This window comes from Poecilia formosa, unplaced genomic scaffold (assembly GCF_000485575.1).
Source record: "Poecilia formosa unplaced genomic scaffold, Poecilia_formosa-5.1.2 Scaffold91, whole genome shotgun sequence".
Lineage (NCBI taxonomy): Eukaryota > Metazoa > Chordata > Actinopteri > Cyprinodontiformes > Poeciliidae > Poecilia > Poecilia formosa.
Window position 1 is genome coordinate 948,284 of NW_006800030.1, and position 10,914 is coordinate 959,197.

Here is a 10,914-nt window from a genome sequence, read left to right on the forward strand (position 1 = left end):
TGTTCTGTTTTGCTCCCCACCAGCCCTCACAACCAAAATGTTTCAGATCATCAAACAAATTTCATGTCTAATAAAGATAACCAGTTAATCCAAAAAGCTGATTTCAAATGATTTGTGTTAAGGCAATAAAAGTTTCCAAACTATTCTTGCCCTATGTGGAAAAGTACCTGCTTTCCTCGTTAAATAACGATTTAGATGTGATTAAATATGTTTTCAAGAGGAACACTCAGGCCTGTTTACTGTCAGAGCTGTAGAACTGAGAAACCACTTTAATGAAAGCTGCTTGACTGTATAAAGTGGGCTAAGACCCCAAAAAGCCAATTATGTTAAATTCCAAATAGATTAAAACGTCACTCAATCTATCAGTCTGAAAACGGTTGCTAAGTAATTTTTAAAGCTTTGAGAGCCATAGCAGTAGCTGTTATTGACAGATGGAGAAAACATGGAACAATGGAGAACATTCCCTGGATTGATGACTCTCCTCACATATGGAGGACTCAGGGAGTAGGTCATAGAGGAACCAGGGAAAACACCTAAAGTTCTGCTGACTTCACTTCCATCAGCTAAAGTCAAAGTTGAGGATAAAAAAAAAAGCAACCCTGGGTAAAGATGGCATCCATGGAAGTTTCCAAGTTGAAAACCTCTGCTGACCAAGAAGAACACAAAAGCCAGTTCCTTATTGATGTTCATCAAGACGTCTCAGAACACATTGTGTGTGTGGCTTTATTATCGTTTATCACAATAATTACTGGAACACTTTATTGTCCAGCAAAACTTATTATCATGACAGGCCTAGCAATAGTGTGATGGTGGAAGGCTGCTTGGCTTTTTCAAGTTATGGACAGCATTCTATAAACTGAATGGCCTAGTCAAAGTCTGGACTTCAGTCCAATTGAGATGTTGTGACATGACGCTAACCTTTAACAGACCATTCCTTCAGAAACCCTCCAATGTCGCTTCATGAAAACAACAAAGAGCAGCGATGTAAAAGTTCACTTCCTGGTTTGAAAACACTTGATTGGTTGTTGTTGCTACAGAGGATGACCCGGCCAGTTGTTAGGATTACTTTTTCCACATAGAGCCGTGGATTCGGATATTTTATTTTTCCGTTATGAATAGAATCACCATTTAAAACTGTCTTTTTGAATGTGTCTTTGTCTATGAAATTGATAATTGAAACAAAGTGTAAGAATAAAGCAAAACCAGAAGATATCTGTGAGGGGCGCTACAGCCATTCAGCAGCAGTGTGACATCTGTCGCTCTGCCTGGTGCATCCCAGGTACAAGGTAACCCAGGTGGAGCTGTTCGCCCTGCTGTGTCGCCTGGCGGATGAACTGCTCTTCCGGCAGATTTCCTGGATCAAGAAGCTGCCTTTCTTTTGTGAGCTGTCCATAGAGGACTACACCTGCCTGCTCAGCTCCACCTGGCAGGAGCTCATCCTGCTGTCTTGCCTCACCATCTACAGCGCCCAGATCTTCGGAGACCTGGCCGACGTCACTGCCAAATACACGCCGTCTGATGATGAGCTGCAGGGGTGAGTGGCGTGGAGAGGTGTTGAGCTGCAGTAACCTTAAGTCGTGTTTGGTGTTACGTTGCTTTATTTTTCGCATTTGAAAAGAAAATTCTCACCGGTCTGAACTAGAACATAGTATCTACAGTACTGGTGATGAAATGACTTGACCAGTTTTTGTACAATGTCAAAGATGTCACTAGGAGCGATCACTTCTGACCCCCTTAAATCCACAGGGTTTTACAAACATACGACAGTATCTGTGTTGTTCCAGCTTCAGTTCTGTCTGGAACCAGGCTGCCAGCTGCAGCAGTCAGCTGCTTTAGTTTGAATGTGTTGTGTGAAACAAACACTCAGAACACCCAGTCCTCTGCCAGAAGGCAAGGTTGGCAGCAAGCTAGCTGTGTGCTTATCAGCCTACAAACCACATATTGTGTTAAAAACAGGAACAGAACAACAGGATTCCTATCTATGCTTGAAAGTGTAGGAGTTGTTTTTAATATTTCCCAGCTTTGGAAAAGTACAGGTTAAAGTGAAACACAACTTTGAAAAAAACATTTACTCTCTTAATATGGTTCTCCATATAAATAGATTCACCTTTTCTATTCTTGATATACAATAAAAAAATTGTTATTCTCAGTGGGAAACTTTGTAAAAAGAAAAAAAGACTAGAACAGTTTTCAAAGCTGCAAATATATTTTCTTGTGAATAGATTTTCTTGTGAAACAGTCAGCAGGTAGAGATAATAAAAACCCTGACACAAGTCCTGGCATGTATTGGAAGTTTATAAATGTTGGTTTTATAACATAAAATTGTCCCTCTGACTGCCTCCGACAAAAACAACTGAAAGATGTGAAGGAATCATGTAGGAATCCTGGAACGTACCCAGAAGGCATTACTCACTGCTTTCTTTATAAAGTTATTATTAAAGTAAGTCATTTTTTTCTCATACAAATATGTAAAAAATTTACGTTGGATGACACATGTATTTACATTCCACAGTACAGTTAAATGGTAAACAGCTCGTTTATCATGTCCACAGGACCTCAAAGCGCTTCAGACTACATTCAGTCATTCACCATTCACACACACACACACACACACACACACACACACACCCCCACACACACACACACACACACACATTGATGGTGGTGAGCTACTGTTAGTAAATGCAGCTGCTCTGGGGCAGAGCAAAGGCTAGGCGAGGCTGCCGTGCACCGTAGCCACTGGGGCCATCAAAGCCACCGGGGGCCACCGGGGCCTCTAACCACCACCAGCAGCAGGCAGGTAAAGTCTCTTACCCAAGTACACAATGACAGAGGCAATGGGGATTGAACCGGCAACCTGCCGATTGTGGGGCAAACCACCAACATCCCAAGTGTCCCAAGCCTTAATATTTGAATGTTATTCATAATGGATATGTTAAAGTCCCAGTCCTAATTGAATCATCTTTCAGTAGATGGCAAAATGGACGCCAAATTGATATATTGTTTCTTATTAAAATGAGGAGCACCAGCATAATTTCCACTCTCTTGAGCTCGCCTGAATATAAGCCATCTTCAGTTTCCTCCTGCATACTAATCCACTGAAATCGAATTCTCTCTTTAGGGTTGGAATTGAACAGCCTCAGAATCTACACACTTCCTCAGTTTCTCTTCAGTCTTGATGTAAACACCCATATATTAGACAGAGTGTTCAAAATGTTTGAAAAAAGTTCAAATAGTCCATAAGTCACGGTATATATTTCGGAAATTACTTAACAACCCTTCCCAGATTGATGGGTAGCAACAGTTGCTTCTCTAAAACCATCACTGTGGTGTTTTCTGAGTGTTAGAAGCCACCTGTATTCTCCATGTTAGTTGACTGAATAAACATCTGCTATTAGTACAAGTATTAGTTCCAGACGAGATTTCTTTTAAATTATTAAATATTATCAGAACAAAGGTACAAACATATCAAAACAATGTTGTAAAATTACTTAGAAAAAGACATTTTAATGAGAGTATTTAATCCTGATGTATTAAAAGATCAAGTAGGTTCTATTAGTAAAACTGACACCAAAGGATAACTTCACAAGGTCCTCAACATTAATCATTTTCATTTTTTTATATTTTTTGCCAGTCATTGTAAAATTAGCACTTCATTCTTCTAATATTACGACTTTATTCTTTTAACGGGTTTATTGTTGTATCGTTGACTTTTTTCTCATATTATTACGACTTTATTCTCGTAATCAAAATTTTTTTTCGTAGCCTTAACCTGATACTCCATTGTACAGAATGTTTCACTTCAGTAATAGTTTAGCAGAGCTGTTCATTGTCAGTTTTGTTGTAAATCCCTGTTATATCACTTAGCCTTTATTAATCAAACGACCACAGAAGAAGCTTAATTTAACATGGTTTCTGTTTTTACGGACATGAAATGCTTTAGCCGGAGGAGCCTTCAGATGAAGCTGCTGTGATCAGGGTCATTGGCTTTGCAGCATTTTCATGAATGTCAGAACTCATTGGGGCGGGTGTGCGTGTGTGTGTGTGTGTGTGTGTGTGTATATCTCACTCATTACAATAATCAGTGTCTCCCACGGCTGTCTTGTGCAGGCTGTTAGCATCCACAACAATGTTGGCTTTCCCAGGTAGCCTGCTGGACTTCTGCCCTAATGATTCACCAAGAAGGATGTAAATATCAGGAGTTCCATGTTCCACGTTACAGAGGCGAGTCGTTCTGCTCTGGGGGCCCTGCGTCTCTCAGCAGGGACATTATTTTTCTTGGTGAAGGGCCAGAGCAGGAATCTGTGAACAGGAGGACTCCCTGAGCCAGAGCTGTGACTAGCACCGTCTGGCATGAGAAAAAAACAGCAGGTAGAATGGGATGAGGGGTGGAGGGGGGTGGAGATGAATGTGTAAATCATGCTTGAATTATCTGACTTTATGACACGCATCCCTGTGATATATGGTGGTGCTGCGCCGCTCCGGACAGCCGGCCTTTGAGTTTAGGGCTTTCAGGAGGGGGGGGTTGATTTACAGCAGCGATGGTTAACGTTGTCATAGAGATTAGGAGTTTAAGAGCCACAGAATCAGGGAGGCGATGATGAGGAAAATTAAACTTCATGAATGTTTCTATTTCCTCCAAAAATCTGTGGGAGAAAGAGATGTTTTCAGCTCTTTGAGTGGATTTGACAGAATCCTCCCTCTTTTCTGAAACAGACAAAATACTGTGAGCATTTGTCTCGCAGTAAAAATACCCAAACATTTTACTGGATCTGTAAAAATGCAGTCATTTTTACAGATTCTGTGTAGAGAAACAAAACCATTTTAAGCTTTTCTGTCCAACTGTCAAGTGTGTTCGTGTGATCCCACAGCTTCAGTGAAGATGGGATGGAAGTGATGGAGAGGCTGATATATTTGTTTCGCAAGTTCCACCAATTGAAGATCAGCAATGAGGAGTACGCCTGTATGAAGGCCATCAACTTCCTCAACCAAGGTGATAAAGAGCAGCTGTCTGCTGTCCCTGAGTCCAAACTGTCGTGACCATGTAGCATGACCATAACGCTGCTGTCTCTGTCCAGATATCAGAGGACTGTCCAACGTCTCCCAGCTGGAGCAGCTGAACAAGCGCTACTGGTACGTGTGCCAGGACTACACCGAGTACAAGTACCCGCACCAGCCCAAGCGCTTTCCTGAGATCATGATGTGTCTGCCCGAGATCCGCTGCATCGCAGGTAAGACCTGAGGCAGCCAGAGGGCAGCACGCCATTCCTCAGACATATTTCTAGATCCAAATTCCAGAGGAAAGGGTCTAACCTAAAGCTGTATGTAACTTTTACACAATTATGTTTTTTCCATATTTGTTAAAACTGTGACCATGTTGGAACAGTATGACACAGATCATTTGTGAAAAGATGGATCTCCTCCTTCTCCATGAGCTATAGCTTCCATCTAAAGAAATGCACAGGTCCCAGTCAGAAACAACCAATCAGAGCCAGGAGGAGGAGCTTAGCTCTGTCAGTCAACGTCATGTACTCACTGCTCAATGTTGTAACGGCTAAGAAACAACTTAGAGTTCCTGGAAAACTGTTTATCCGCTGTCTTTGGTGCCATGCTAACTAGCTTTAGCATTGGTGGGAGGCTGTGTTGTAGTTAACCAGGTGCTGCGTAGAAAAGAGCAGGCAGGGCAAAGTGATTGACAGCGCTAAGACCCTCCTCCTGACTCTGGTTGGCTGCTTCTGTCTGAGCAGTGTGTTTCTGCAGTTAGTGGTGGGAGGAGCTGGAAGAAGGCAGAAGAGCTCAATGTTTTTCACAGATTGTCTGTTTCATACTGTACTGTCATGACATAATGGTCAGTTTAACAAATATATAAAAGTCTTTTACATATATATTTTACTAAAAGATATATATTTTATAAAAGCAGCATATAAAGCAGAAACAGCAGCGGTCTCTCATTTGGATCCTGCCAGTCAGGTTGGGTTTCTTGGGAATGGGATAAGTATCAGACCTGTGGACGACAAGTGTCACAAATTACTTTTGATAATTAATTCATGGCTCCATAAAACAGAAAATGCTGCCATTGGGGACAGGAACAGGCCAACAGCAAATTCAGATGTTTTCAGCATCAGATTTAAAATACCCAAGCTTCCTCCTATAAGGAGGAAAGACTCCCTACAGAAAGTCAAGTGATTATTTATATTGTGTTTAAACATTTAACTTGCACAGAAGGTAATTTAACTTTACACAAACTGATTTATTTAATGTAATAATTACTATTCCTACTGGCTCAATTACTTATTGATCTGCGTATCTGAAATAAAAAGTTTTATTTCTTTATATGTTAAAGTTAGTGAAATTGGAGGATGTTTTTCTTTGACCAATCAGGTGTATTGAGTGTGTAAGGTGTGTGTGAGAGAGAATTTTCAAAACATATTTTTTTCAGGTTTTATTTGACTTTGTTCCTGTTATGTAGAATATTATCACAAGACATTTTTAATAACAGTGAATTGAGATGTTTGATTTGTTTGTATCTCTATAGTGCGGGTGGCTTTTTTTTATTTTGAAACTGAACCCAAACACACCAAAGTCCACATCACATCTACATCTACAAGCATAACTGAACTTCTTCCTTCTCCCTCGCTAAAACTTTTTCCTGACCTCGTTATCTACTTGTCTTAGTGTTGACAATTAGTAGCAAAGCACCTTTTTGTTTGTTATCATGAAATAATTTTGACCTTCCTACCTGGAGCAGAGATATTGATCCCTGATGCCTCCTGACGTCGGCTCACAGATCTAACAGTTCTGTTTAACTTGCTCTTGTGTTCTGATCATGGAAGGTTACCTACAGGAAGTTGCTGAAGGATAAATGACTGAGGATGTGATGTTGTGTCTCTGAGTTTGACCTGCCTCTGTGTGGTTGTCCTCCCAGGGAAGCTGGTGAACGTCCCCCTGGAGCAGCTCCCCCTCCTGTTTAAAGCAGTCTTGCACTCCTGCAAATCCAGCCTGACCAGCTATCGGACCGGCCCGTCGCCCTGCGCGACCGCCCCCTCTGGAAACTAACCTATCCCGACTGCCGAGCCTAGGGACCGGTCTCCCCTCCTGTGAATGTGACAAGCAGCTAGTTCTTTTTTTTTTTTGTAATATTTTTCTTTATATATTTATTACACGACAGAGCTGAATGTATGCTGATTTACACTGTGCACATCTTCTGTACAAAACAAATGCTCAAAGATGCATTGGTCTTTGGAGTTTACAAGTGTATATCCAGTTTGCTCAATGTGTCGCCGTTGCCATTGTTAGACTAGACTTTAAAAGAGCTTATTTTATTCAGACAGGGCAGCAGGACACATTTGTGATTTGTGACTACCTCAGGAAGATGTTGTTGCTATTTTCAGGTACCTTTTCTTGCTTTGAAATGAAAAGTTGCCCGGTCTAAAATCAAACCTGTGGATGCTTTGACATCTCAATCAGAGACTGAATGTTAAAATGAGCTGCAGAAATCAGAGTTTAGAAACATCAGTGTTGTGTTGCACTGAAAATGCAAAATCCATTAGCAGAATTTTAGCTACTTTATATGCATGGACTCTCAGTTATCCTGTATTCGGGAGGCGGTCCTGTCCGTTTAACATTCCATGAGTTAAGTTGGCCGTTGTTGGATCTGTGGGATCACTGAAAAAGGAGCATACGGGTATTTTTTACAATCATAGACTAGGGATGTGAGGCTTTATTGCAGGGGAAGGGGAGGGTAGCTAGGTTTGCTGTTTTTGTTTCACTTTTCTTTCTAGACCAAAGTGTTATGCAATGCTTTCTTCAAACACCCACTAATGGGTAGGGAGCTGACAGCTCAACAAAGAATGAATATATATAAAGGAGAACTTTCTTATCAATGAAGGATGGTGATAAGAAATTAATCAATATGTCACAGAGGAGAGACCCTCAGCCGGGCAGACAAACTGGTCACCAAAATTCCACCTTAATGCTGCTAATCAGAGCCACGTTTCAGTTGCAAGAAGTGGCTTCAGTCTCACAGGCTTCAAACAACACTGCCTTCATGTGGAAGCTTTCACTTTGTTCTGAAAAACCAACAAATGGGCTGCAGTCAGAGCAGTTGGTTCACTAAAGCCTCATCATGTTGGTGGAGCTCTGCCAAGAACTTCACAATAATCACGTTGTCAGTAATCATGTGACCAGAACAGAAAGAGAACCATCAGTTGGATTCCCTTTAATGTCAGCCTCCAACATAAAAGGCTAATGTTGAAAACCATTTTCACACGACCCTGGACGATAAAGTCCGATGTGTGATGCATATCAGACATTATTCTAATGTAACTGTTGTAACCTCTTGTATCCTTTTACACCAGCTGAGCTCTTAGTTGTTTTCTTATATGTCAACCAGCTGGAAGTTCTGCAAAAACACCAAATCTCACCATGTGTTTGTGTTTTAGTTTCTAATGCAGACATCTCAGTACACTTGAAATGAGGCAAAACTAACTTCTTGCTGCAGTAAGATACAGGAGCTTGTTGTAAGTCAATAATTCCTTAATATTGATGAAAAGTGCCAAAGGCAGATTATTTCACTTATAATCTGTTTTACGAGTAAAATAATCTGTCAGTGAAACAAACTTTTTCATCAAAATTAGAGAACTGATTTAGAACAAGCTCCTATGTATTGCTGATCTATCAGCTAGTTTTATCTTATTTCAAATTGATTAACATATTTGCATTAGAAACTAGACAAAAATACTTGGTAAGATTTTGTGGTTTTGTAAATCAAGCCAAATATGATAATGTTGATATTTAGCAGATTTTAAGGTCTAATAAGAATATTTTTTTAAAATGGCATGGAATTAGAGGTAGACTGGGAAAAAGCCCCAGGTTTTCCTAGTAGCTCCATGTTTTTGAAAGGTTGTGTTTGCTGTACTGAACCAGTTCACATATGTTCATCTTTAACAGAACCACAGCAGAGACCGCGTTAATCTGATGTAATGTTTTAGACGGGGCGGAATCAGCTGGAAAATTGGAATAATGCTGCATTCACTGACTTGATCTTAGCGGTCAAAAACATCCAAACACATTTTGACAGCGTTCCGGATGCAGGTCGGGAAGCTGCTTGGATTCTCTTTCTGTTCTGGTCACAAATCAAAACTTGTACAGCTAACAAGATTTGTGGTTCTTCATGTAGCTCCAGGTCTTCCTCAGCTGCAGCAACATGATCTAGCAGCAGAGGCTGTGCAGTAAAATCCTTACAGCAGGTTATAGAAGCTACAAACAAATCCCAATTTGCTCTATTCCTACAGCTCTCTTTTTTGATTTTGTGGTTGGAAGAAAATATCCAACTTTACCTAAAAGTCCTGATTGTTCACAAGTAAAACCAGAACTTTCTGGCTTGCAGCTAGCACTGAATGCAGCATTTGGTCGAGCATGTTTTTCTGATCCAAACCTTGAAGTTTTAGAACAACTGACCGTGAGCTGAAATGTAGCTCCTGATGGCGGCCCACGTCTTAAAGAATCAACGTTGAGTGATGGAATTTAGGTGACCCGCGTCTGGATGAGCCTCTGGGACAGATATGCACATTGTTTTAAAAGAATAGCCATAGACAAAAAAAAGGTCTTTATTTTTAAAATGTGAGATGATCATTTCAGACCGCTTGAATATTTCCTCGTGGATTCTTCGGGGTTTTCGCGGTTTCACAATATGCGAACAATTAAAAGCGCAGGAAGATACTGTTCTGCAACAACTTTCTTTTTTGTTGTTGGAATTTTTTTCCTTTTTTATTTGTGTTGTTTTTTTTTTTTGCACACACCGATGAGGTTCAGAGACCTGGACGCTTGACCATGGCTGCTGCCCTCCCAGTGTGTTCCTCTGGCAGGTCCCTGCAGACCTGGATCTAAACAGGGTAAAGTGAGTGTTTTATGTTGCATTCAGGAGTTCCTCAGTGACTGTGCTGATGTACCTGTAGTGTTAGTAGATGTAGGTTTGGGGACATCGTAGGTCCTCTTTTAGAAAATGTATTTTTTTTCTCCCCTTTTTCACAGTATTTCACTCAAGCTTTGAGAGACAGTGGTTGTAGTCTGAAGGTGAGGACTGGGGCGGGGGTCCTCTTCACCTCCCCCCATGTCTGACAGATGCCACCTGTCCTCCTCCAGTCAGCCTTCACTCCAGCCTTGCTGTGTGAAATGTGTTTTCCTCTGTAGTTATTCTGAATGTTTTCAGGGTTTTTTTTTCTTTTGTTGTGCTTTCTTTTCTTTTCCCAGTTTTTTTTTTTTTTTTGGCAGTGGGTCAAAACGATCTCCATCCTATTCAGAAGTTTTAAAAAGATGTTCAAACCAAACTCTTTCCCTTGTGTCGTTCATCACATCGCAGCAGTCGGTGGTTCAGAACTCTGAAAGGAACAGCTCTGGACTCGAGGAGATTTTCTGTTCAGAATGTTTTCCTCTAGACATGCGACCTGTTTCTACATTTGACTGATCTGGAAAATTGTGTCGTCTACCTCAGGAATCAGAGATATACGGCAGCACATTAGGGCCATCATAGAAAAGAACTGAAAAGGAGTACATTTCCGCCAAGAAACTCACAAACGTTTAGATTAATGTCAGCAATTTTCCAGAAGAGACAATGAAAAAAGTTTTTTTTTTAAATTGCGAGAAAAAGAAGTGAGAATTTTTAGTCTTAAAATTTCCTGACATTATAGTCTTAAATTTTCTAGAAAAATTTCTGAGAATAATCTCAAAATTTGAGTTTTTTTTCCTCTGTAAATATTTGATTTTCAAAACTCATAAAATTCCAAGTTTTTTTTCCAGAAAATTTCTGAGAATAATCTCAAAATTTCTGAGTGTTTATGGCAGAAATTTACTACTCTTATTTTAAAATCTACAATGGTTAATAAGCCGTCATAAAAATGTGCTTATTTTGCAGCC

General features: G+C 40.4%; 1 protein-coding gene across 2 annotated transcripts in view; it reads left to right on the forward strand.

The window, feature by feature from the left end:
• Window positions 1-10,628, forward strand: part of nr6a1a (nuclear receptor subfamily 6, group A, member 1a) — a 121,077-nt gene extending 110,449 nt beyond the window's left edge. For both annotated transcript variants that reach the window (XM_007557748.2, XM_016674193.1), the window contains 3 exons: window positions 4,872-4,993; window positions 5,079-5,231; window positions 6,926-10,628. In XM_007557748.2, coding sequence (XP_007557810.1) covers window positions 4,872-4,993; window positions 5,079-5,231; window positions 6,926-7,056 — 406 coding nt within the window. In that variant the 3' untranslated portion in view covers window positions 7,057-10,628. The remainder of the gene's footprint in view (window positions 1-4,871; window positions 4,994-5,078; window positions 5,232-6,925) is intronic.
• The last annotated feature ends 286 nt before the right edge of the window (window positions 10,629-10,914 follow it).